This window comes from Emydura macquarii, unplaced genomic scaffold (genome assembly GCF_026122565.2).
Source record: "Emydura macquarii macquarii isolate MOO-44397 ecotype Brisbane River unplaced genomic scaffold, CSIRO-AGI_Emac_v2 contig_2485, whole genome shotgun sequence".
In the NCBI taxonomy this organism is placed as follows: Eukaryota; Metazoa; Chordata; order Testudines; family Chelidae; genus Emydura; species Emydura macquarii.
Window position 1 is genome coordinate 317,201 of NW_027132622.1, and position 27,687 is coordinate 344,887.

At 54.9% G+C, this 27,687-nt stretch overlaps 1 protein-coding gene across 2 annotated transcripts; it reads right to left on the reverse strand.

Moving 5' to 3' along the window:
* GIPC1 (GIPC PDZ domain containing family member 1) lies at positions 1–26,990 on the reverse strand. 2 transcript variants are annotated; one of them, XM_067563441.1, is made up of 8 exons: positions 26,821–26,990; positions 23,738–23,834; positions 22,463–22,795; positions 20,742–20,927; positions 14,884–15,064; positions 5,024–5,136; positions 4,569–4,650; positions 1–3,893 (listed from the first exon to the last, which is right to left on the reverse strand). In XM_067563441.1, exons 3-8 carry the CDS (start codon positions 22,742–22,744, stop codon positions 3,742–3,744), a joined length of 996 nt encoding a protein of 331 aa, XP_067419542.1. In that variant the 5' UTR covers positions 22,745–22,795; positions 23,738–23,834; positions 26,821–26,990; the 3' UTR covers positions 1–3,741. The 2 variants fall into 2 exon arrangements, with proteins under 2 accessions (XP_067419542.1, XP_067419543.1); XM_067563442.1 differs by lacking the exon at positions 23,738–23,834.
* Positions 26,991–27,687: the final 697 nt, after the last annotated feature.

Consider the following 27,687-nt stretch of genomic DNA (forward strand, 5'->3'; position numbering starts at 1 on the left):
GTGCCGCTCTCTTGCGCTGAGCAGGCCCCAGCATGGGGCAGGGTGGGGAGGCAGGCACCGAGGGCAGGAAGCGCGGCACCCATCGGCAGTCTCCAGGCGGGAAGGACACAGCCTGGGCGGCTAAGGCGCAGGGGGTAGGGGTGCGATGGCTGAGCTGGGCCCAGCTGTTCTTTCCTCCTGCGACGTGCCCGGGGCAGGAGGCTCTGATGCGACCCTTGCAGAGGGGGGTTGGGGCTATAGCGCTGCCTCCTGTGGTACCCCCTGCCCAGCCCCGCAGCACGACCGGGCTCCCCAGCGCCCAACCCCGGACCTGCAGCTGCAGGCCAGCCCCACTTGCAGGTACGACCCACGGCCGCAGCACTCCCCGCCCCACAGATGCAGCCGGTTGGCTAGAGTCGATATATTTTATGTTAAAGATGCTTTACATGTAAAATACAAAAAAACGGCCTGGGAGGAGGGGCCGGGGGGGGGGGGCCGGGCCCCTTGTCAGCAGCTCCCAGGGGAGTATGGCTGGGCCGAGGAAGCACAGCTCCCAGCCATCACAGCACAAGGGGGCACATGGGTCTCCCTCTGGGACGCCAGGCCCCCATCAAGCCCTGCTCAGCAGGGGGTCACTCCCCACGCTGGGGGCCTGGAGCCCCTTGTAAGGGAACCACCCCCTCCCCTAAGTCCCATGCTTTGCCCACTCCCCTCGAGCGTGGGCCCAGGGCGCTCGCCGGCTCCACATTGCTGGGCTTAGTGTCTTGGATACAGGAGGGGCGTGAGGGCTGGAGAATGCCTAACGGGGCCAGCCTGCCTGGGGGCTGGAGGGGAGGAAGCAATCCTGGGGCTCCCAGCCTGCACCCCGGGAACAGTGCCAGGAGGGGATATAAATATCAGAGCAGGGGAGCTTCACAAACATCGCACGTTCCCACAGCTGCCCTGTGAGGTAGGTCAGTCTGATCCAGAGTGAACGGATAAGACAAGACAGGGAGGGGAGGGGATATGCTCAAGGGTACATGGGAGATGGCAGCAGAGCCGCGAACTGAACCAGGACTCCTGGGTTCTCATGCCCCTGCTCTCATCCATAGGACCCCCCCAGAACCAGGGATAGAACCCAGCAGTCCTGGATCCAGTCGCTAGCCGCTACCGCTTCTTTAGGAGAAGGATCTTGAAAGACTCCAAGCACTGGAGAGGGGCCCCCAGCCATTTAGCAGTGTCTGTGGGGCAGCTTCCCCCACCCCTCCCGGGTGCAACGGGAGATTCCCAGCTGAGTGAGGGGCAAGAGAGGTGGTAGGTGTAAAGACAGTGTTACGACAGGCTCAGAACGGTGAAGGAGCGCCGGCCCCTCCTCCCCCCAACAGGCTCCTGGGGCAATTAAACATCACAGAGTGTAAATGCTAGAGCAGCTCACGGCTCAGACACTAGGGCTGGGGAGGGGGCTGTGTTGTGGCCTCCAGCGGCAGGCCGGGAAAAAGGGAGGAGGGCGTCCCGTCCCTCAGGAGAACCGGGGCGCGAGCACGGCTTTGCACAGGAAGTCAGAGCAGCATGAAGCAGGCAGGGGAGGCTGGAGCTGACAGCAGACGGGGAAACCCACCACCAGCCCCAGTGGCATGATATAGCCTGAAGGGCCTGGTGCACCTGCCCCCAGGTCAGGAGTCGATTCAACCCCAGCCCCAGTGAGTCAGGCAGTCCCAGCCTGGCTGGAGGAGGCTGGGGTCTGGGAGGTGGGAAGGGAAGGCGGGCAGGCGGGGCTGCAAACGGCCCTGGCTGCTGCCTGGCCTCAGCTCTCCGTGTGGTTTTTGGCAGGAGATAGAAAAGGAGGCGGTGACGGGCGGATTTAACCCTCTGACCCCTCTCCCCAGGATGCCACACGGGCAGCCTGGCAGTCCAGGAGCAAAGTGGCACTCCCCCCTCGCCCTGCCTCCAGGCCAAGGGACAGCACGCGCGGGGGGGGGGGCAGCGCAGGGCTCCCGCCCTGGGAACAGATGGATGGCCAGAGACCCAGTCGTTCCCGAGCTACACCCCAGGAATCCTGCTCACAACCAAGGATCTGACAGGCCCACATGGGTCCGTATCCACCCTCCCCGCCCCAGGCATGTCGGTGCAGGGGGAGCAGAGCCTAGAAGGGGGCAGCCTGGGCCCTGGGGCTATTCCACTGCAGTAGGTGGGGGGTGGCCCCCCACCCCCTTGGAAAGGAGCATTTCTGGCAACAGGATGGCAGGTAAAGGGAGCCCAGGCCGATGGGGCTCAGCAGTGATGCAGTCTGACTGCACCAGAGCATGCTAAAAGGCCCAGCTGCAGCCTCTGCCAGCAGGGGGTGCTGTGGGGAGTGGGGCAGGAGCCATGGCGGTGGGGGGGCCAGGCCAGCCAGGCCTCTGCAAGCAGGGGGCACTGCTTTCCTCAGTGGCAGGGGGCAGAGAGGGTAACAGCCTTGGCCCCAGGAAAGGGGGTGCTGCTGGAGGGGGAGACGCAGGATAAGAGGGGAGCTGGCCACCCCCCCTCCAGAGAGCAGCAGCTGCCAGCCTGAGGCTGCCTGAGAGGGGAACAAGGGATCTCAGCACGGCTCCGGGCTGTCCCGCTTGGCTGTGAGCAGCTCTCCGCCCCCCGCCTGTGCCCAGGGCAGGGCACCGCGCAGCAAGGAGCTGGGCAGAGCCGCTGCGGGTGGGGCGCAGGGTGAAGGACACGGCCCGGCAGCAGCGGGCACTCTCTTGCACCAAGAGCGCAGCAGGGCTGGGGCAGGGTGAAGGACACGGCCCGGCAGCAGCAGGCACCCTCTTGTACCAAGAGCGCAGCAGGGCTGGTGCAGGTTACTGGCGCTACCTCCGCACACGGCAGGGGAGGAGAGAGAGGTTAGTGCGGGCACATTAGTGATTAGATGGATTAGTGATTAGTGATTAGATGGGGGCGGGGGGGCGTGTACCATGCGGGCATGGGGGGGACAGGAGGGCTTCGCTCTCAGACACCACACAGGGAATGCAGGCACCTGAGGTTCGTTCGAAGGCACCGGGGCCAGTGCCTGGCTCAGATGCCCCGGCAGGAGGCCTGGCCCAAGCAGAGGTACAGCAGAGGGACTCCCCACCTGGGCCAGGAAGTTGCCCTGCTGACTGAAGAGAGGAAGGTGAGGAGGGCCAGGCCCTGCACCTGCCAGGACACGCCCTACCCACCCCCGGCAGCAGGGCAGACACTGGGAATCCTGCGCCCAGCCTGTGCCAAGGGGGGAGCCTGCTTCAGCTCGTGGCCAGCACCCAGCACCGCAGGATGGGGCTGAGGGAGGAGCTGCCCCCCTTCCCCCCACACACACACCTTGGTAGGGGAGGAGGCACCCTCCAGGGGCTGCCCCGTCTCCCTGCCCTGCAGCCTTCCTGGGAGCAGCACAAAGGCTCAGCTTATTGCTCTATGAGGCCCAGCAGCCTCCCCTCCCCTCCCCCTCTAGCACGGGAGGGAGGGGGAAGAGAGGTTTTGAGCCCCGAGCCCAGCTCCTGCCCAGCACCAGGTGCAGCCACGAAGGGCTGGCCAGGGAGAGGTGCAGATGCCACCCTGGCTGGAGGGGAGGTGCGAGGAGCCGGAGCTGCAGTGCTTGGGGAAGCAGTGTCGGAGCTGGGTAGGGAGGCAGGCCTGAGGGCCCACCGTCTAACCCCTCCCTCCCCGGTCCGCACAAGGGCAGGGGCCCAGCACGCCCTGGCCCTGCTGCTCTCCTCGCCCGGCCCAAGGGCGCAGCGGATCCAGCGTGGGCGGAGCAGGCCCGTGGAGTGCAGAGTCCTAGTAGCGCCCAACCTTGGCGTCCCCGATGGCGCCCCAGACGTCGAAGACGAACTCGTCGGGGAAGGCGAAGTCGCCCAGCCGCTCGTCCAGCGCCTCGGCGAACTCGTCCGGGTTCCGCTTGTCCTTGCCCAGCTCCACCATGGTGGCAGCTATAGAAAGGAGAGACGGGGGAGGGAGGGGAATGAGGAGCATTCACTGCCACAGCGTTACCCACCCATGGCGGGACGCAGCAGCCCTGGTGCTATCCCACCGCTGACACCAAGAGGGCCGATGCTTCGCGACAGCACTGTTAGGCCACACTGCCGCCAGGAGCTCCAGCCGCCCTGAGCGCCAGCCCCGCCAGCGCCAACACGCTGCTTTTGCCCCCAGTCCTGGCTGGCAGGAGTGGCCAAGGCAGCGCAGGCACAGCCTGATTAGCTCTCTCAGAGCGCCGCAACGACCAGTGCCTCCCTGCTTCCCAGAACTCACCGAGCAGCCTACTCCCACTGGCATGCCCACAGGAGCCCCGGAGATGCCGCTCCATGCCCCCGGGCACCGAAGGGCCCTCAGGGGAGCCCTACTCACCTCTCAGAGGGGAGACTTCTCTCCTCACACTAAATGCTGCCTATCAGGGATGCAGGGCCTGCACTTAATTGCTGGGGAGCATCCGACTACTCCAGTCCTGGCCTCTCCCAGCAGGGGCGCTGTGGGGAGCGGGGCAGGAGGCTGGCTATGATGGGAGCTCCTGGCTTCTCCCAGCAGGGGTGCCGTCCAGACTGCCCCGTGGCTGATCACAGGCTGCCCAGCTCTGGGGTGACTTGGTGGCAGTTCAGCAGGAGACTCACCCAGCTCCGTGTCACGGATGCCCATGTAGCTCTCCAGCAGGTCGTCCACCTTCTCAATGGCCCTCTCCTCAAACGCAGACAGCTGGGAGGCAAGAGAGCTGATGAGCAGGTGATGAGGCACAAAACATAGCCCCCTGCACCCCCCGGGGGAGAAGAGGGACCCTCTAAAGCCTCTTCCAACCTGCCTTTTCTTGGCAGAGGGGCTCAGGGATAGCTGGGATAGCAGGGGGCTGCGGGTCAGGAGCACCGGCAGGGTGGGGGGCACTGCACTGCCCCTGCTCCCCAAGGAGCGTGGTGGGGGGAGCGGTCCCATGCTCCACTCTTGGGACAGCTGGGACCTCAGCTCCCCTTATTCTGCTCTGGCTGCCCACCCTCAGCTCTCCGGGCAGAGGTCAGGGGAACACTCAAAAGCTCCCAAGGGCTGTCAGGAGAAGCCCCGCAGGGCTGGCACCTACCTGCTCCTCCAAGGTGGCCGGCCCCTTGGCCCGTAGCCGCAGGGTCCCTCTGCCCGTGCCCAGCTGGGAGCTACTGCTGTGCTTGCCCCCTGTGGCCCGCTGACTGATCATATCTGAAACACAGCAAGGAGACGGCCCAGTGAGACCCCGGGCAGTCAGCACATTGGACTCTCAGCCCAGAATCCGAGCAGCCAGCTTAAGGTCATCCCGGAGCAGCCGGGCAGGGGGCCCGGTCCTGACCCCCAGGTCGTTGGGGCTGGCTGGGGGGGGGGAGGGGGTGCTGGTGTTTTACCCTCCTCTGCGGAATTGGACTCCCTCCCTGACAACCAATGACAGCCCGATCCTGACCGCCTTCCCACTGAACGGTGCCAAGGAGAGCGGGATTGGTGTCTGGCCTTCCGAGATCTCCAGTGCTTCGGCGACCGCCGTCCCGCCGCTGGGGAGCGGGATACCGGCGACCGGTGGTGGCATTCCCCAGACCGGTGCCAAGCTGGAGAAGCCCTCCGTTGGGAAGAGGAGCGGGAGCAGTGCCACACCACAGGCTAGTGCCCCGGTGCCGAGGATCGGCGCTGATGCCAATCTCTGGGGGAGTGTCCTGGTGCCGACTTTTGGGTGGCGATCGTCTACTGGACTTAGACTCAGCTGGGCAGTGCTGGTCTAAATCGATGGTCCTGGGTGCCATTGACCGGGAATGGTGCCAAGACGATGACACTGAATGCCCCCGCTGACGGCTTTTCCTCTCTGGCGATCTGACCGGTGACAGCGAATGCACCCTTGGGAGATCGGTGCCTGGACGGAGGGGACCATCTCCTCGGGGATCTGGCTCGTGGGGAGGCACGCTGAGGCTCCGGAGAACTTTGCAGCCATTGGGGGCTTCCCTTTCGAAATCAGTGCTGTGTTCCCCTGCCCTGTCCGAGGCAACGGGGTTGGAGGCAAAAGCAGCACCATTAACTCTCTCACTGCTTGAAATGCCTCCGGCGTCGATGGCACCACGAGCTGTGAAGAGCCTCTTTCACTCCCTGGAGGCTTCCTCGGGAGACTGAGCGCTCCAGGTGGTGAGCTCTCCTCCTGCAGAGTCTGTGCGGCCTGATGGTGTGACGGCCTTGCGCTCAACCCCGCTTCCTTAGCCTCAGGTGCGGGGCAGCGACCCCTCTCTGGGTGCTGTTTCTTTGCCGGCGAAGCAGAAGATCCGGCACCAGAGCTTTCATGACACTGATGCAGTGCTCGGCCCCAAGAGGGAGCGGGACGGCTCTGAAGCTGGTCTTAAGGCTGCCTCCATCAGTAGGGCCTTTAGACAAATTTCCCGCTCCTTCTGCGTCCTTGGCCTGCACGTCTTGCAGATCCGGCGCTTGTCCTTCCTATGCGAGTCCCCCAAGCACTTCAAACAGCTATTGTGGGGGTCGCTAAGCGGGAAGGGCTTGCCGCAGGTCTTACAGGGCTTGAAGCCTGGAGATCAGGGCATGACCAGCTGCCGGGGCAGAGGTCTCTAATGGGACTAAACCTTAACTACTAAACTAATGTATTCTAGAGAAGTAGCTGTAAATAAACTACTTCTACTTAACAGCTACTTAAGAACACTTAAAACTAAAACGCTAAGAGGCACTTGCGGATTAAGCAAGCAACAAATACAGTTCCAGTAACCGTCAGTGGCGGAAAGAAGGAACTGAGGGGGCGTAGGGCCGACAGCGCCTTATGTACCACGGCATGTCCATGGGGCTTCAGGGGGTGCTGAAGCCGGCCCTGCAGGTACTGCTAAGGGGGGAAAAAATTCTGGTAACCGTGCACGGGGGCGCACACGCACCTACAATTAAATTGACGTGAGCAAGCACTTGAAGAAGAACCTCTCAGACTGGGCAGGGCAGCCCTTGGAGCGTTAGCTCTTCATGCCCCACATCAGAGGCACGTGCCCAGCTCTGACGGGACCGAGTCGCTGGGGTCCTGCTGGTTTGCTCCTCCACCCGGATCTTCCTGCCTCTCCCTGCACATGCCGCTTGCTGCTCCCCAGCCGTCAGCGAGAAGGGGCTGCCTGTCTCAGCTTGCAGAGATCCTGTCTGGATGGAGAACACCCGCGGTGGGAGGGAACAGGTATCTCCCAGCCTCAGCAGCTCTATTTCAAGTTCACAGCCCTGGGTGCTGGCAGGACTCCTGGGTTCGATCCCTGGCTCTGGGAAGGGAGTGGGGTGTAGTGGAGAAAGCAGGGGCCTGGGAGTCGGACTCCTGGGTTCTACTTCAAGAAAATCACGCCCCTCCCTCTCAGCTGCTGATCTGAGCAGATGGCAAAGCAGGTTTGCCCCATCAGCTATGTCCAAAGCTAGACGGGAACTGGCTTAAGCCAGTCTCTGCTCCCTGCCCCTCACACAACTCCCCTGCGCTCTGCACCCTCCCCTGGCCCCGATGCCAATCCACAGCCACGGTGCCACGCTAGGCAGAGAGGAGACCCCTCCTCTTCTCCTGGGAGAGCTGCGCTCTGCTGGAGGGGGAGGTCTGCATGAAATGGAGATAAGGCAGCTCACAGAGGGCCTTGGCAGACTGGCCACCTGCACGAGAGGATAGCAAGCGTTTCCAGAACCCGCTGGAACATTCACCTTTTGGCAGCTGCTGCAAGGACGAGAGCCGAGCTCCCAGGGGCTGCCCGGCCAGCTGGAGCAACGCAGCCCTGGAAGCGCTGCCGGCTGCAGAAGGAGCAGAGGCTGCTACGGACAGCTCCGTGCAATCCCCGATTCTGTTGCTCTGATGGACATACCAGAGAGAATCGGCTTCTCCGATACATCGATCCCTCGTCCGGCCTCAGTGGCGCTTACCCATTCTGGGCACCAAAGTCAATTAGAGACTCTAGTCACACAGCCGGGGGTGCAGCAGAGGCGGCTGCATGGCAGTGCTGGGAGGAGAGATTCCTGGGCAGCCCTTTGGGACCCGTTCCGTGGGGAAGGGATTAGCCAGAAGAGTTGTAAGTGTAACCCTGAGCGCCTGTGGCAGGCAGAGCCTTTCCTGACAACGACGACTAATTCCCTTGCTTCATAGCAGGCTGGGGTGCCTGCTTCGCAGCTGGGAAACCGAGGCACAGAGACAAGAAGCCGCAGCGCAAGCCTGATGAAACCCTGTGCTCAGAGCAGGCCCCTCTCAGTCCCGAGTGGGTCTGGTTCTTGCCAGGCCAGAGGCAGTGCAGGATTGCATAAGCCCCTCTTTCCTCCAGCACATGATCTGTTTCTTCCTGCCCTTGGGAATGCCCAGGGGAGCCGTGCTGCATCCTGCAGCAGCAATACACCGGCAGGGCCCTCTGTTCCCAGTGCACTGGCCGAGCAGCCAGCATTTTCCCAGACAGCCCCGTCCCCTGGCACCGACACAGGGCACTGGTCAAGCCATTTCCTCTCCCCGCCCCCGGGGACAGAGCCGCTTCCAGCATCATCCCTCCTGGGGCAACCAACCCAGCTCTGCGGTCCAAAAGACGTCGTAACTGGCCTGAGTAGGGAGCAACAGCTGCCAGGAGCCATGGGGGAGCCGCAGTCTACCCATCGGTTAATGGCCTGCAATGAGTCTCTCCAGCCAGTTAAGCCTCAGGAACGCCCGTGGGCAGGGGGTCACAGAGCCATGGAGATCCAGCCCCACTGATGTTTCCCACAGAGTAAAAATAACCCAGGAAGATGTCGTCTGGTCCGCTTGTCTGCGAGGTGGGCGTAGGACAAGAGTTATCCAAGAGGGGCCCCCCTTGCTGGAGCAGAGTGGCGATCAATGGGGCAGGAGGTGCCTTCTCCTCCCAGGCTCTTTAGAGGCTGCTCGACTTGCAGTCTGTGCTTCAGAAATGGGATGAGGTACCCTGGATGTGCAGAGCCAGAGCGTGAGGGACGGCAGCTGGGGGGAAAGGAAGAGGGGGACCCAGTGCACTGGGGTAGTGCTGGTCCCAGGCCTGCTGTGTGACATGACGGCTCCCCCACCCTTATTGCCCCATCCCAATCCAGCAGGCTGGATACCCGGGGCAGGAGTCCCTATTTATTTCCACATTAAAGTCAATTTCATGCTGCCCTCACATCCTCCCAGCCAAAGCTTTTAGAGGCCGCTGGCGCTTTACTACTTTCCCATCTCCCTGTCCGCTTCGAGCAGAGAGAACATTAAATGCGGAGAAGGCCTGAACTCCTCATCCCCGCCCCCAGCAAGCGCTAGCTCCTGCCACCTGGTTCCCTGCTGCCACAGCCAGCGAGAAGTAGGACAGCCCGGTGTGTCTGCCAAAGCGAGCAGCAGCAAGACCGGTAACAAACACAGTGTCCTCGTTAACGGCTCCCTGCGACAGGCTGCTGGCAGACTCAGGCCGAAGTCCCTGCTCTGTGGATGCACTGCTGCCAGTACAGATGGGGGGAAGGGAGAAGCTGATTATTCACCCTCTCCTTCCCAGATGGGGGTGGAGGGGAAGTGGAGGCAGGCTCCCCCGCCAGCTGGCTCCTGCTCTAGGGGTTGATGTATCACTTGTTGGGCATGGAGGGCAGAACGCCACCTTCATTTTTGGTCCAGGGTATTAACTGTGGCGTCAGATCTTCCCTCGATCTGGCTAGGAGCGATGCACAGGGATGAAGGGAACAGTCTGGCCTCTGTATTCAGTACTTTATTGCCGTGTTCAGTGAAAAACGCCCTGCTCTCTGCCCTTTGCTTCTCTCCCTCTTCTTCCCCTGCACCAACTCCCAGTTCCCAGCCCGCCTAAATTGGACCAACACTGGGAGTTAGCGCTGAGATCGAAATGTCAGCAGGGGCAGTTCCAGCTGACACCCCCGGGAGACTGAGGACAGCACTCTGCTAACCATGCTCTCAGGCAGCAGTCACTGCCTGGGTCACATCTTGAAGCACTTCCTGGCAACCATGAGAGCTGGAACACACTTGGGGTGATTTTTAAGACGAGGGAAGCAGAGACTGGGGCCAATCTGTGTCCTACGGGTCACAAATCTCTCAAGGCCCAGCCCAGGGGGCCTATGCAACAACTCCTAGAAAACTCGACTTCCAGCACGGGATCCCCATGGCCCTGCAGCATGGATCCCTCAGCATCAGGGACGACAAAAGGTCTGGGCTCCCCTGACAGCTCGTAGGGCAGCTAGAAGTGCTCCGCGGGGGGCGCTGGGACACAGGAGTTCTAGGTGGGGGGTTATTAACAGCCCTCATGCGACTGCTCCCCAACGCTCAGGCGCTGACCCCGGCAGCTGCTCCCTGCCCCTCCAAGCACACAGCAGTCTCCGCCTCCCATGGAAAACGCTGCTTCGCTTGCCGGGTCGCAAGGAGGACTCCGTGAAGCAGCAGCAGCAGCCACTCCACCCGCTCCCAGCGTGGTTAGCCCAGCAGGGGCTGCGGCTCAGTGGGCTGCAGGACTCCAATTCAAATATCCTCCAGCCATCGACGTGTTTAGGCTGGAGCTGCAATCAGAGGCTGACGCGCCGGGCAGGCACCCCACCCTGCCGTGTGCGCGCCTCATGCACAGACGCCAGGCCAAAGCCCTGAGAGCCACCCCCCCGCCTGCGGGGCAAAGACGGCTCCAGACGCTACAGCGCAGGCAGCTCTGTGCCCTCCGGGCCTCGCCACGCTGCACTGTGCGCCCGCTGTGCGGGCAGACTCCTAACAGATCACAAACCAAGAGCCCTCCGGCCCCCGTCTACACTAGGACCAGAGATGAGGCAACAAACCATTGGCCCAGAGCCTGCACAACCGTTCGGGTCCCTGCACAACCGCTGTCCCAAACAGACCCAGCACTGCGCAGCCCACTGGCTCAGCATCCCTCTCCCTCCATGGGAGGCCCTCTTACAGCAGGGCGACAGGGAGGGTCCATCCAGCCCCACCCCTACATCTACTCCCCTCCAACATCCAGAGAGAATCACTGATCTGGGTATGGGCAGAGGGGTCACAGGCCCCCTGCACTGCCACAGCCACGCCAGCCTGCCTCAGCCCCACCGCCAGCCTTGGCGGGACAGTGAACAGCACTGAGCAAGATAGCGCCTCCCTTGGCAGGAAGGTGGACTAGGCTGGGCACGGGGATAGAGCTCCAGCTGTTCCTGGCACTGGCATTGCGGAGGAAGGGGTGGCTGTATTAAGCCGGGAATGCAGATGCACGGCCCTGCCTTTCCGGGCAGGTCAGCTCCTTTCAGACAGGCAGGAGCTGTTCCCCCCACAGGGGGAGGCCGGGGTTCTGGCCTCTGCTCTGGAGCGCGCAGCCAAGAGAAAGAACAGCCTTTCCATTCACTCGGCGGCAGAGCAGCAGGCAGGAGAGGGCGCAGGGCCCGCACCTAGGCTGCCGCCTGGCAAAGCAGAGACCGCAAGAGCTGTGCACGGTCATATGACCCACAGCGACCAGTAAGTGCACAACTGGAATAGCAAGGGTACTGGCAGAGCTGTGCATGGGAGAGCCCAGGGCTGGAGAAGCAGGGTGGACAGGGGGGGACACGGTCTGTGGGTAGGGGCTGAGGTGCACTGGGGGAGCCCAGGGCTGGAGAAGCAGGGGGGGCGGGTCTGTGGGTGGATGTTGAGGGGCGCTGGTAGAGCTGTGTGTGGGGAGATTTCAAAATCTCACAAGATCTGGACAATAGAAACATAGATCCAGGGAAATAAGTTTCTATAAATATCCTCAGGCATGATCTACAATTTAGCCTCAATTTTTTCCTCATTGTAATGGGGGTTGCAGCCTGGGCCGGGCCGCCCAGGGCCTCTGGGCCCTGGTAAAAAGTGTACCCTTTTCCCGCCCCATGTGGGGGCCCTGGTAGGAGGTGCTGCAGATGGGACCAAGGGGCATGGGCCTATAGTCTCACAGAGCACTGAGAGGATGCTGGGATTAGTGTCCCTCCAGCTGGGGGAAGGGCATGGGGAAGGTGCTGGGCACTCTCAGTGCTGTGCTATGGGGGGATAAAATCACAACCACTTAGCCCGGGGACCTAGAAATAGCCAGCGAGAGAGGTTAATAAAAGAGGCTGCTCCAGGTTGCCCAGAGAGGGGAACAAATGAAGTGAGCTGGCCCAGAACTCCTGCCCAGAGTCCAGCACTTTCCCCAGCAGCAGCTTTCCCAGCGGTCTGTCCTTCCTGCGAACTCCGGGCCGGAGATCCAGGGCTGGCATGGAGCCCAGCGGGTGGCTGCCTCTCCGGCTGGTTTCTACAGGAGGTCGGAACTGAACGGGGCACGTACAGGACGAACCAGTTCCCCGCCTCCCTGCTTTGATCAAAGAGCAAGAGGCTGCTTGTGCGTTTGTGCAAGGAGCCCAGGAGCCAAGACAGGGCACTACAGCAGGCAAGAGCAGTAAGGGGGACACAGGAGTGGTAGAAGGTGCACCCAGGAGACAGTCCTGGAATTGATGCTGCACCGTCCCACAGGCCAGGCTTGTGGGATGCAGAACATCGCCACCTCCTCCTGGAATCGAGTGTGTTCCACAGACAGGTTGCAACACCCTTGTGGGGGTGAACCCACCACTGCCCTCTGCGGGACGCTACCAGATCTGCCCCGGCCCTCCCAAGTTACGTCTCTCTCTCTGGCAGCTAGCGGAGTTCCCCCTGTGCTTCAGCTGCCAGCGTTCTGGGAGAACAACGTAGAGCTTGTCTTCCCTCGGCTCCTGGCGTGGAGGTTCCAGTGCACACTGGGAGGCTGGAGTGAATCTCGTGAGTTCTGGGTCCAGGCAGCAGAGCACACAGCTGGCAGAACCGAGTTCAGCTTAGAGTCCTCAGCTTTGCCTGCCCTCCAACTGGCAGATTTGCCAAAGCAGAGCCTGCAAGCATTGGCACTTGGTCTCTCTCCAGCACAGGGTCCCCTGCTCAGCCAACATTCACACACGTGAAGTTGCCAGATTCCAGGAACCATGGATGTGTGTGCGCTGAGCAGCATAAGCCAGGGAGGAAATAACTTCAAGTGGAAAATAACCTTCCTTCCCAGATCAGAGGCCAGTGAGTCACTCGAGGAGGAAGGAATCCATGGTGGCAGACTGGCTTTGCTGAAAGTGAGCGGAGACACCAGCAGCAGGGAGCGTGATGGAACTGAGAGACAGGACTCCCGGGGGCTATTCCTGGCTCAGGGAGGGAGTGCCCCCTAGTGGTTACGGCAGGCAATTGGGACTCCTGGGTTCTGTTTTTACATTGCCGCTGACTCGCTGTGTGATCTGGGGCAACGTGAGGCTAGCAACACTGACCCAACCCAGGGCATAATGCAGCGTTGGAAAAGCGCCTGGAACGCCTCAGTCAGAAGGTGCCACCGACAGACATTGCGTCCAGATTCGAGGGCTCTCTGTAGCAGGCTCCAGCGGGAGAAGGCTGCAGTGACAGCAGAGGGCGAGTTGCACTGTGACCAGAGGAAGGAGCATGCCTGGAAGAAAGCTGCCGTGGCTGGAATCACCATCCCTGAGGTACATTCGGGAGCCACTAAGATGGCCGGCACAGCCAGCGCTGGGCAACACAGAGCTTATGGAACATCTCCCCCTGGTCTTCAGCACCAGCCTGGGGACCTCGCTTCCCCCCAGCTCCATGCAAAGTCCTGCAGAAACCCCTGCGCTTTGAGGGATCAGCAGGGAGGCTGCCCAGGGCCCAGTAGGGAAAGCTCCTTCCCCATGGCAGCGGTTGGGGTTGAAACGGGCCTGCCTGCTTAGTGAAATTCAGGACAGCAAGCAGACCCCCTTCTCCCAGGCCACCATGGATACACAGAGAGGGGAGAGGGAGACCTCCACAGCAGAGCCAGTCCCTCCCATTTGTCCTGCCATGCAGCCTCCTCTCCCCGCCGAGTCCAGAGGGCCATTCACAGATACCCCGGGAGGGCCTCCTGCCCCCAAGTCCAAGCAGAGAGGGGTCGGCGTTCCAGGCTGGGCTGTCTGTAGGTCCACCTGCAGGCTTTCCGATAGCAGCTCAGCACAGCGAGGAAGGCTTCCCTGCAGTAACTTGGCTGGTGACGCCCTACCCCCTGCTGGCAAGAGGGGGGTGCTGCAATTAAGCAACAGAACTGCCGCACCCCTCCGCCAGCCCCGTGGTTCCGCCTCACAGGCCACCCGGCTAGGAGCTGCAGTGAGGTTACAGTGCCACCTGCTGGCCACCACACCATTCCAACCTCATGCTTAGCGCCTCAAGCAGCAGGTTTCAGCCTTGTGGGACTCAGGATCCATGTGTAAACGTTATTGGCCTGTCGTGATCCAGCAAATAGGCCGAGGTGGGGACACAGGTGGCCCTGAGGATGTTGCAGAGCCTGCCCTGCACTCACCCTGCAGCAGCGGCTCCAGGGAGCTGAGCCCAGCCAGCCCACGCGGCCCTCTGAAACACTCTGCCCACTGGTTGGGAAATCCTGACCAAGCCCCTTCCTGCCTCCCCACTGCCCACTTACTAGCTGAACAGGACAGGAGGTAACTCCCTTAGCGCCCACAGCATCCAGCAGGGCTTTGGAGACGAAAGGGGCTCTCAGATAAGCACTCGTGTCTCCTCACTGAAGGAGGAAAGACAGAACATGCAAAACAAAGCCCAGTGCGTTCTGTGCCGGCCAGGCAGCCTTGGGGGCTGAAGGTCTCAGCACACAATGGTGAGGTCATGGCCCCCTTGCTGCTGTGTCTCCCCCTGCACAGAAGCAAGCCCCTCTAGAGAGATGGGGGAGCTCAGTCTCTGGGGCCTGTCTGATCCTTTCTGCTGCGGCTGTCAACAAGGCGAGTCAATTACTTAGCCCTGAGCCAGGGACACCTGCCCCCCTAGGACCTAGACTGAGACCCATGGCACTCGTTTTACAAAGGCCGGCAGACACACGTCAGGTGGAACCAACTTGTGGCCACGGTCAGCCTGAGACTGGAACCAGTGACAGCCCTCCTGCTCCAACCGCCCTGAGCCAGCCAGTGGCCAGCTCTTCCTCATCCCTCCCTTTCGAGCTACCCGGCGCAGTCACTCACCGAATGCCTTCCGGGGCTCTGTAAGCTTCAATGTGAAGGTGCGGCCTTTGGGCAGGTCCTTGAGCATCTTGGCAACCTCATAGTGCCGGCAGCCGATGAGGCTCTGCCCATTGATGGACTCAATCATGTCGCCCACGTTGATGACCTGGATCCGGTCTATAACGCTGCCTTCCTTGATCCTCTGCAAGCAAGAGGCAGGACACTTGGCTCACAGGACAGACAACAGGTCCCCGAGCAGTTTAAATGGTAGTTTCTTCCCCCACCCCAGCTTCCAGGAAGGCAAGACGTGCTCAGACAAGAGCGTGAACAGCAGCACTCTAGTGCCATACAGCTCAGGGGTGCGCACAGCCCTTTGTATTCAGTCAAGCTGTCCAGAACCCCATGACAGGTCAATATTATTCTCATTTTACAGATGGGGAGACTGAAGCAGAGAGACATCTCCAGGGTCACAGAGTGAGTCAGTAGCAGAGCAGGGAACAGAAGCCAGAAACCCTGACTCCCAGTCTTGGACTCTATTAGCCCACAGGACTTTCTCTTTGTAGTTAGTCTCATGTACGTATTTTTGCCCAGGAGAAGCTTGTTCCTAAGTTACCATTAATGTGCTAAGGAAGGACCAAGAGATCATGACTTGATCACATTTACAAAGTACAAACAGAATGAAATCCAGACGGATGATATATAAATACTCAGTATTTTAGAAGGGCCAATTTCACAAAGCTAAAAACAATTATGAGCCAAATCAGCTGACTGGAATACTGGAAGTGTTTAATAACATTACTCAATACCTAAAAAGCCACAATTGAGGAAGACGACCGCATTGGTTCAAAAAATGACCTGGTTCAGTGGGGAAGTGAAGGAAGCTATAAAAAAAAATAGAGAAATAATGTAACAAATGGAAAAAAGGGGAAATTGATAGCTTCTGACATATTCATTGCTAAGAACTGTAAAAAATTGAAAAGGGAAGCAAAGAGACAAGGCAAAATCTATCACCAGCAGAGTTAAGGAAAATAAGAAAGAGGGTTTTGGGTTTTTTTTTAAGTATATTAGGAACAAAAATAATTCTAAATGGTGGTACTGGTCTATTACTAGATGGAAATGATAGAATCATCAATAATAATTCAGAAGAGGCAGAAGTGTTCAATAAATATTTGTGTTCTGTATTTGGGGAAAGATAGATTATGTATTCAAATCATAGAATAACATTCTTTCCATTCCACTAGAATCTCAGGAGGATGTTAAAACAGCAGCTACTAAATTTAGACTTTTTTAAATCAGCAGGTCCAGATAATTTGCATATGTTTTTAAAGAGTTTTAAAAGAGCTGCTGAGATGCTCGCTGCACTGTTAATGTTAGTTTTCAATAAGACTGGGAACACCGGGGAAATTTCTGAAGATAAAGAATGCTAATTTTATTCCAATATTTAAAAAGGATAAAAAGGGTGACATGCATAGTTATAGGCCTGTCAGTCTGACATCAATCCCAGGCAAGATAATGGAGCAGCTGATATGGGATTTAATTAATAACGAATTAAAGGGTTGGACTAGATGACTTCCTGAGGTCCCTTCCAACCCTAATATTCTAGGATTCTAAAGGAGGGCAATATAATTAATGCCAATCAACATGGGTTTATGGAAAATATATTCTGACAAATTATCTTGATTTTTTTAAAATGAGATTACAAGTTTGGCTGAGAAAGGTAATAGTGTTTACATAATAAACTGAGACATTGAAGGCATTTGACTTGGCACTGCATGACGTTTTGATTTAAGAACTAGACTGATATAAAATTAACATGGCACACATTAAATGGACTAACAGCTGGCTAACTGATAGGTCTCAAAAAAAAAAAAAAGTAAGTATAAATGGGGAATCATCATCAAACAAATGCGTTTCTAGTAAGGTCCCACAGGGATCAGTTCTTGGCCCTGTACTGTTTAATGTTTTGATTAGTGACCTGGAAGAAAACAAAATCTTCACTGATCAAGTTTGCAGATGACACAAAATATGGGGGAGTGGCAAAGAACGAAGAGGAGAGGTCACGGATACAGAGCGATCTGGATCATTTGGTAAACTAGGCTCAAGCAAACAACATGTGTATTCACAGGTCTAAATGTATACATCTAGAAACAAACAAAAGGTAGGCCATACTTACACAATGGGGGAGACTATCCTGGGGAACAGTGACTCAAGAATTGGGGGTCATGGTACATAATCAACTGAACATGACCTCCCAGTGCAAAACTGTGGCCAAAAGGGCTAATGCGATCCTTAGATGCAGAAACAAGGGAATCTAGAGTAGGAACAGAGAGGTTATTTTACCTCTGTATTCGCACCGGTGTGACCCGTGCTGGAATCTCTATGTCCAGCTCTGCTGCCCACAATTCAAGAAGGATGTTGAAGAACTGGTGAGCGGGGGCGGAGGGGAAATCAGGGAAAAGCCACAACGATTAGAAAACATGCCTTATGGCAATAGACTCAAAGAGCTCAGTCCATTTAGCTTAACAGAGAGAAGCTTAATAGGTGACTCCATTAGAGTCTGTAAGTAACTACAAGGGGTTTTTCAGTCTAGTAGTGAAAGGTCTAACACAATCCAATGGCTGGAAGTTGAAGCGAGACAAATTCAGACTGGAAATAAAGGTATACATGAGGGCACTTCACCTTTGGAATAACTTACTAAGGATCGTGGTGGATTCTCCATCACTGACCATTTTTAAATCAATACTGGATGTTCTTCTAAAAGCTCTGCTCTAGGAATTGTTTTGGGGCAGTTCTCTGGCCTGTGTTATACAGGAGGCCAGGCTAGATGATCACAAGGGTCCCTTCTGGCCTTGGAATCTAGGAACCACACATCCCGTCAGAAGGACCTAGAAACCCCAAGCCTCTCACTAACAAAACGGTAACATGAGACAAAGATGATTGAGAGTCCTTCTGGTTTTACCAGCTGGAATTGCTGCACAGTCTATGCATCTTGTGTATTAACTCAATAACACTTAATTAGGCTCCTTTGCACCTGTCACCCTGAAGGATCCCAGAGCACTTGAGACTGTCTCTCTACACGAGTCACTTCACCCACTGCCAAAATGCAGCCACCTCTTGGGTGGAACATGGCAGCTCCTTAATAGCCACACTGCACTGCTGCACAGTGATTTAGACTTTGGAATTGGAGCTTCTTAGGGAATGGCATTAGCTGAGAATTAGCGAATGCGCCACGGTACCAGGGGATCTTTTGTAACATTCCAAAGAGGATTTGTGCTCTAATACCACAACCCAGATCTGCTGGCACAGCTCTGTTCTTTCAATCGGATCCACTAGTTCAGGCCTCTCTCATTTACTTGGAGGTTTAGAGTCTGATCAGAGATGTCACTAACACTGTGCTATGGGGGCACAGAGGGGTCTCTTTGCCTCTGAGGGAACTGCTACAGCTCCAAGCACCTGGGAGAACCATCTGAGACACACAGCATATGAGAAAGCACCAAGGAAGGAGAAAAGACTGTGGCAGATCTCCTAGCTCCTTCATAGAACAGCTCTAAGTGAGGTTAGGATCAGAGCAGGGGATGAGAAGCAGGAAGAGCTGTAAGCTGAGTAAGAGGCAGTTAGCCAAAGGCATCCTTTAAAAATTGGAAGTTAAATCCTACTGAAGAAAATAGAAAGGAACAAACTCTGGCAGGTCAAGTGCAATTAGGCAGGCCGAAAATGAATTTGAAGAGCAACTAGCAAAAAACCACAAAAACTATCAGCAAAAATTGTTTTAAGTACGTCAGAAGCCTGCCAAACAATCAGTGGGGCCACTGGATGATCGAGGTGCTAAAGGAGCACTCAAGGACAAAGCCATTTCAGAGAAGCTAAATGAATTCTTTGCATTGGTCTTCACTGCAGAGAACATGAGGGAGATTCCCACACCTGAACCATTCTTTTTAGGGGAAAAATCTGAGGATCTTTCCCAGACTAGAGGTGTCAATAGAAGAGCTTTAGAAACAAATTAATAAGTTAATCAGTTATAAGTTGCCAGGACCAGATGGTATTCACCCAGAAATTCTGAAGGAACTCAAATATGAAATTGCAGAACTAACTAACTGTGGTATATAACCTGCCACTTGAATCAGCCTCTGTACCGGATGACTGGTGGATGGCTAACAGGACATCAATTTAAAAAAAAAAATGCTCCAGAGGCGATCCCAGCAATTACAGGTCAGTAAGCCTGACTTCACTGCTAGGCAAACTGGTTGAAACTAGAGTAAAGAAAAGAATTATCAGACACAGATGAACATGATACGTGGGGAAAGAGTCAGCATGGCTTTTGTAAAGGGAAATCATGCCTCACCAATATATTAGAATTCCTTTGGGGAGGGGAAGGGGGTCCAATAAGCATGTGGACAAGAGTGATCCAGTGGATATAGTGTACTTGGACTTTAAAACAGCCTTTGACAAGGTCCACACCAAAGGCTCTTAAACAAAGTAAGTAGCCATGGGATGAGGGGAAGGTCCTTTCATGGATCAGTAACTGGTTAAAAAATAGAAAACAAAGGGTAGAAGTAAATGGTCATTTTTCCATAGTGGAGAGAGGTAAATAGCGGGGTCCCCCAAGGAACTGTACTGTTTAACAGAATCAGGAATGATCTGGAAAAAGGGTTGAACAGTAAGGTGGCAAAATTTGCAGATGATACAAAATTACCCAAGAAAGTTAAGTCCAAAGCTGACTGCGAAGAGTTAAAGGGATCTCACAAAACCGGGTGAAGGGGCAACAAAATGGCAGACAAAATTCAGTGTTGATAAATGCAAAGTAATGCACATTGGAAAACAATCTCGACTATACGTACAAAATGATGGGGTTTAAATTAGCTGTTACCACTCAAGAAAGAGACCTTGGAGTCATCATGGATAGTTCTCTGAAAACATTTGCTCAATGTGCAACGGCAGTCAAAAAAGGTAACAGAATTTAGGAGCCATTAGGAAAGGGACAGAAAATAAAACAGGAACTATCATAATGCAATGCTATAAATCCATAGTACACCCCACCTTGAATACTGTGTGAAGTTCTGGTTGCCCCATCTCAAAGAAGATATATTAGAATTGGAAAAGGTACAGAGAAGGGCAACAAAAATGATTAGGTATGGCACTGCTTCCATATGAAGAGGTATTAAAAAGACGGACTGTTCAGAAGAGAGACAACTAAGGGAGGATATGATAAAGGTCTATAAAACCACGACTGGTGTGGACTAGGGAAGTGTTATTTACCTCCTCACATAACACAAGAACGAGGTGTCAACCAATGAAATTAATAGGCAGCAGGTTTAAAACAGTCAACCTGTGGAACTCTTTGCCTAGGGATGTTGCTGAGGCCAAAAGCATAATTGGGTTAAAAAATGAATTAGATAATTTCATGGAGGATAGAGCCTTTAATGGCTATTTGTCAAGATGGTCAGGGATACAGCCCCATGCTCTGAGTGTCCCTAAACCTCTGACTGCCAGAAGTGGGACTGGATGACAGGGGATCTGGCACCAGCCACTGTCTGAAGACAGGATACTGGGCTGGATGGACCATTGGTCTGATCCAGTCTGACTCTTCTCATGGCTCAGACTGAGGCCCTGAGCCTGGACGCTCCATGGGGTCAGGTTCGCTGCTGGGGTTTCTACTCCCTCAGGAAGACCCAGGGCATGGCTGGTGCTCAGGGGCTAACGCTGCAGCTCTCTGGGGATGGACAGACAGACAGGAAGGGAAAGAACAAGATAAGATGACACAGTGTGTGTCTGGGGGAGAGCACTCCTCTCAGACTGCGCACCCCACCCTCAGACCAGTCGGCCAGTGACAGGGTCTCCAGGGCACTGGGATGGTAGGAGCAGAGCTCAACCTCTTGTACCTTAATGAAGGCATAACCGGCTCCATTGTCAGTTATGGTCAGGCCCAGTGCCTCCTCGGACTTGAAGACCTCTACCTCCTTCCTCTGGCCCTTCGTGTGTGCAAAGATGAAGTCCTCCAGGCCGATCTGGCCACCCAGCAGCTTGTCCATGTCCACTTTGTGGGTGTTTAAGGTGCAGAACATCACCTGGGAGGAGGGAAGAGAGATACAGTGAGGGACCCTGGGACCACTTGTTATGCTTATAAAATAAACAGCAGGATTTTATTTAGGGGGACAAGGCAATACGCCACGTTTATTGTGAATACAAACATTTTAAAAAGCAATTGCCTGCCCCCCCCACACACACGGTTTTACAAAGATGAAGTATAGTTACTAGCCTCAGTTGCTTGTGTTAGTCCACTGGCCAGGTGGCTAAGGGCTTGTCTACACTTACCTCGGAGATTTGGCAGCAGTCGACTGGAGTTACGCAAACTATGCAAAAAACTTGCATAACTCCCGTCGACTTCCGTGCTTCTGTTCTGCGCTCCATCTTCAATGCTCTGCGCCGACGGGAACCGCATTCCCATAAACACAGTGATACGCCACTTGAAGAGGTGGTCTTAACACATCGATCTCTGGATCGACTGAGCGGGTCTTCACTGACCACTCAGTTGATCCAGATAAGTCGGTCTGAGAATTTGCCGCCCTCAATGTAGACATAGCCTAAGACACGAGGGAGGGAGCAGGGGTCGGCCGGTGCACACGGATACTCCTGGAGGATGATTGTAGAACTAAACTTAAAGTCTTCATTTTTTTTTTTTTTTTTTTTTTTAAATAGCAGTAAGCTTTTAAGCCACTTTATGGGTTTTGCTTTGTCATGCTGCATCTGCATCTTGGTGTGATTATCAATCACCCATGTTTTGCAAGCATGACCATTGCTGTTATTTTTTATAGTTTATTTTGTTTGTTTTTGAGGTGGATTTTAGGGTTATTAGGGTGGGCAGTTTTTGGCCGTCTAGGTCATAAACGTTGTTATTTTTATTTGTTTTGCACATTTGAGGCTGGTGCCTTTTTTTGTTACTTTTTGGTTTTACATAAACACATTATTTATTTAAAACTTGTAACTGGAAGACACAAGTGTCTTTCAGAAACAATTTTTTTTTAATTTAAAATATTTATTACTACTACAAAACATTTTTATTTAACATTGAATTTTTTTGTTTTAGAACATTTGCTGATGTTGCTTTAAGCAGTGATTTTAAAATATATGTATTTTAACAATAGCAACAGTTTTACAGAATGATCTTTGGTAACTTTACAAACAAAATAATTAATGATCAGATGTTAGTTTCAGACATCTTATTAATAGTGAACAGATCACCCTACACACCCAAAATGCAAAGCCTCAGAGAAACTGTTGTGGTGGTTTGTCACGTACCAAATGAATAAGGGTATTTCACATAGAATCAACATAACAGAATAAAGCTTTGGGCCTCCACACAGCTTCCCCCACTGCCCACTCAGACTCTCTGCTGGGAAGGCCCCAGATCCCCAAGGTTATGTCAGCATTCTAGCACCAGTCCCAAAAAGCCACAGGCACAGCCAGACAGGAGGTGCTGGTCCAGGAAGCCAGAGATCGCACCAACGCACAGGTCCCACCCCACTGGCTGGCTATGCATTGCCATGCAGCAGAGGAACCTCTCTCAGCTCCACACCCTGCAGCCAGGGTGCTCAGCACCTACCTCAACTGGCGGGATCTTGAAAGCCTCTGCGATTTTGCTGTACAGCTCTTTGACGTTAGTGAAGCCCTCGATCCTGCCTGTGGGGCTGCCATGGGCCAGCTGAGTGTGGAACACCAGTCGAGGGCGGAGGCTGGCAGGAGGCGGCGGGAGGCCGGGCTGCAGGCCAGCCACATTGCTGCCGCTGCCCACCTCCACCCCACCCAAGCTGCCACGAATGGGCTCAGCCTCCTCATTCTCTACCAGCGGAGGGGCCTTCTTCCGGCGGCCTAGTCCAAGCGGCATGAGGGAGGAGCAGCCGGACAGCAGGGAGTATCAGTCACTCACGGGAGAGACCTGCAGGAGGCAAAGGGGAAAGACCGTAGGAAACCAGCAGAGGAATCAGCTACAAAAAACAAGAGGTACTAGCTGGCTGGGGTGTCTGGGAATGGAACGTGAACTAGCCCCCTCTAGGAAACCAGCTCCAATCCAGCCTCAGGGCAGCGGGACCGGGGAATGGGACATGAAGCATTCATCCTCTACGGCATTAGCTCAAATCCAGCCCCAGATCAGGGAGATAGGGGATTCACACTCATGGTGTGGCAAGGCCTATTTTAATATCCATTCATCTGAATAGGTTAATTTTAAAGGTGGTTAAACCAATAGAATATAAAAAGATCAGTGACAGCTTTGGCAACTCCCTGCCCCTTGCCTGCATCCCACAAGTCCTACTCTTTGGTCCCAGATCAGAGCTCTCCTGCAAGACCCCCATGCACAGCTCTGTGTTATGGAGAGAGAAGCAGCCATAGGTATTTCTAGCGTGCTCTGAAAATACAGAACTCTCTAATGAGTAAGTATCAAGTGACTCCACTCCACTAGCTGACACAGGGGTAGCAGCATTTCTGATACCAAAGCCCCTTCAGTGGTGCTGGGCTGGTCACATGATTCCTACTGCTGCAGCGGGTGAAGGAGTGGGGTATGGACAGAGAATGAACATTGCAAACACCTCTGAGTCCTTCCCCTCAGGACAGAGCTGCTGGGAAGGCAGGAAACACCCGCCAGGCCTGACCGCTGGGTAAGGACTTAAAAAAAAAACAAAAAAACAAAAAACAGTGTAGTTGCCACCTGGAAACAAAGTAAAACAAAAGGCCCTGCTGGAGAGCAGAGAATCTGGCAAGAATAATGCAGAGAGCTGACTGCAGGGAAATGCCAGCCCCACTGCATCACAGACAAAGGGAAATCCATGCCATGGCCCATAACGCTCTGCTCACTGGCACAGTAGGACACATACATACTGACCCTTTCACTCCACGGACACTCCTGAGGGAAGCGGGATTCCAGAGGGGCTCAGTAGGACTGAGGATCCTGGTCCTGCTGGCTAGGAGCGCCCTGACCCCTGAAGCAAGGACACGGAGGAGAAAGGAGCAGCCTCAGTGGGAGTCCTTCCAGCCCAGAGTCTCTGTTCTGGAATGAGGGTGGAGCGCACCCTGGCAGGCTGATTCAGAGCAGAGAAACCGGCTACAGGGCGTTCCTCAGAGGGTGTAACGGCAAAGGAACTCAGCCAAGCCAGTCACTCACTACTCCACGTCGGGAACCTGCTCTGCCCAATGGATCCCCAGCACCATCCAGGGCAGGAAGACACCTCCAGAACCACCAACAACCCTCACCTCCCTCACCCAGCCCAGAACCCACAGCTCCTAACAGCACTCCCTAAGATAGGATTCAGCTTGTGCTGCAGAATTCCACCACATCCATGTTCTCACCCCAGCTCACTCAGGATCCTCCTTAAACCCTATTCTCTGTCCACATCTGTCTTTTCCCTGCTCCCTCCTTCCCCCTCTCCTCCCTTTCCCTATGCTGACTAGTTTCACCTACTGTTCTCTGCTTCCTGTCACACAGTTTCTACCCCTCACAGGCAGCCAGAACTTACCCTAGCCCTCTTTGCCCATTTGAAACCCTAGTTTCATAGGATGTGGTTCTTCACTTTGTGGTGCTAAACCTGGTGCCATTTAGAACCCTACACCTTTGGGGATCTTGGGACCTAGCTGAGACCTCCAGTTCAAAGAGATTCAGACTCAGCACTAACCACCTGTCTTCTTACGGCCAGGCCTAGCGTAAATAACTCTTTCATACTCTTTCTAAAGAGCAGCAAACACAGAATGCAGGTGGTCAAGTTCTTACAGGATCCAAGTGGCCACATAAATTGACCCTCTATTTTAAAGTTTCAACTTCAGAGTATTATTCACATAAATCCATTTAGGGCTCCTACCTCTTTACACTTAACTTTTGCATCTGCCACAATTGGCACATGATTTATTTGTCTAAGACAACTTTCAGTTGCTGGGCAGGAAGGGTAACACCACCAATATCTGCTCCACAAACTTCCTTGTACAGCTATACATAGTCCTGCCTTTGCATTTAAGGAGGAACTAGAGATTTGTTTGCAGCTATCTTGACCGGCTTTTGAAATGAGAATACCATAAAGACGTTATATAGACACATGTTTTGTTTGTGTGCATATGGAGTGAGCAGTTGAACAGCTGTCATGCTCCACTCCAGAGGTGGCTACATTTTCAGCAAAGGGTGAAGCTATTCATGTCTAGGTTACAGAGCATTTGCTAAGTAAATACTGCATTACTAGGGAGCATTTGGAATTTTAGGGCAAGTTGTTAAAAAAATTATTCACAATTCAGATGACTAAAGGTAGCTGGAAATGCCTGGGCGGCTTTCCCCAGCTGCTGGGTCTGGGGTTAGATGCTGCCAAGTGGAAGGAGATAAACGGTACTGCTCATTAAAGTGGCAGCAGTTTCTTGCCATGGGAACCTGTGGCTAGTGACCTCTCTGTGGTGACAGAACTGGGGTGGGATGGTAGAGACATCAGAACAGATTAAAAAAAATAAGGATTCTCAAATTGGCCAGTAAAGGTAGGACAGTGTGTGCATGTTTATATTTCCTGACTGGCCTTGTGGCTAAAGAACAGAGATGGGACTCAGGAGATCTCAGTTCAGATTCCCAGTTCCACCCTAACTCACAAACATGCTGGGCAAAGTTACTTTCCCCAAAAGGTGTCTCAGTTTCCACATTTGAAATGTTGAGAGCAATACTTCCCTACTTCACAGGTGAGGCTTAATTCAGCACAACCTGGCAAGTCTGGGATTTGAAGGGCCAAGTGACACATGATTTTGTTCACAGCCAGGGAGGGAATTTGTGCACTCATCAGCGACTGGGCTATGCTGCTCACTCAAGCACATCCAACTTCTATCAACTTCTTTTCTCCACGGCTAAACTCCAAGTGCTGCAAACATCAGCAGTCGCTAATGCTTTCTTGCTGCAATGAGAGAAAACTAATCCCCGGCCTAGCTGACAACAGATTATAACATGATCCGGCAGAGCCAGGGAAGGAGCAGCACCTGCTACCCTAAGTGAATGTACCTACCACAAGCATTTCCCATTATTCTCTGGGCACCCAAAAGACCATGGAGTGGGATTTGATGTGGGGGATAATTCATTGGTTTACCACACACAGCAGAGAGGCTGCTATATGTTTTCCCAGCTCCTCCAGCAGCAGAGGTTGTTGACCTCATTTGAGGGATGATCAACACCTGTTCACATAGTCAGGAATGATTATTTCTTTTGATTTCATAGCATGTGTGTCTCATCACTGTGTTGCCTTCATGCTCTATGTCACGCTCAGAGGAGAATAAAACATCTAAAAGGGTGATGTTAATTCCTGTTGGTGCACTGTGCCAGAGACTCCTTCTCCCAGCAAAATCTCACAACCTGGCTTCATTAGATGGGAAAAGGGAAGGGAAGGAATAGGCTAAAATATAGACAAGAATACAAGGGGAATGTCCAGCAGATTTTGCACAGTAAACTTCGAACTTAAGTCAGAACCTTCTGATCTTTCACATGGGGGAGAAAAGCCAACCAAACCCAACCTAATTTACAGGCCCCCGTTCTGCATGAGCATTTGGAGATTTTACCACCACGCTGCCCATCTCTAGAACCTCTGATCAGCAGAACTCAATGTACCTCAGACACTTGTCAACTAATCCTCACTCATCCCACCAGACACTTAGGTAAGTTGAGTACAAACAAGACTTCCCTTTGGTCACACAGTGAGTTGATGATGGCACTGGGAATATAACCCAGGAGTCCTGCCATCCAGTTTCCTGCTTTAATTGGACTATGCTCGGAGACCAGGGACAGCACCCTCAAGCATGCATTGCATCTTTCACAAGGGATGCAGTGCTGGGACACCCTCTGCATTTGCACAAGAGGAGGAAGCTTTGTACAGTGGTTACAGGAGGGGTCTGGGAGCCAGGACTCCTGGGTACTATTCCCAGTCCCACTTTGTAGCCGGCAATGAATCTCACACGTACCATGAGTCTCCGTCCCTTGCCAAGGCCCTCTGTGGCACGAGCCCCACAGGGGCACCCCCATCCTTCGGTGCCACCAATGCACCACACACGTCTCCCCCTTCAAGAGCAAGCAGCAGCACCTCCCGCACAGAGCTTGAGGCCCCCTCAAACGCACTCCAGCTGGAACCCCATTCCCAGCAACAGCATCCCCCTCCCAAAGCTGGACCCCCCAGAACAAGGGCACCCCCTCCTTAGAGCTAACCACCCCCCCTCAAAGATGAGGCAACCTCTCTCATCCCTCAGAGCTGAGCTCCCCCCCCCCCCGACCCTAGGGCACCTTCCTCTGGTTCCCCTCCCCCCGAGCTGGACCTCCCATCCCCCCCACCTAGGGCACCTCCCCCCGCTCCCATCCCCCCCACCTAGGGCACCTCCCCCCGCTCCCATCCCCCCACCTAGGGCACCTCCCCCCGCTCCCATCCCCCCCTCAGAGCTGGGACCCCCCCGCCAGAGATGCCCCACCCCCCGTCTGACTCACCCCGTCCGGAGCCGAGCCGAGCCGGTCCCGTCACCCCGCGCCGTCCCTCCACCGAACTCCAGCCGGACGCAGCCGGGGCCTGTCGCTCGGGAGAGGGAGGGCGGGAGCAGCGCCGCGCCCGTCAGCGAATCACAGAACACCTCGCACACCCACTGGCCAATCACAGCTCGCTCTGATGGAGAGGGCGGGGAGGCATCCCGGAGGATGGATCCGGTATCTGCCCTCACAGGCCCCCTCCCCCTTCGGGGAGCAATGGAAGCGTCCAATCCAACAGGAAAAACAGCGGGGGAGATACCATCCCAGGAGAGCGCGGGAGGGGGGAAGGCGGAGTGAAGGGAGATACCATCCCGATA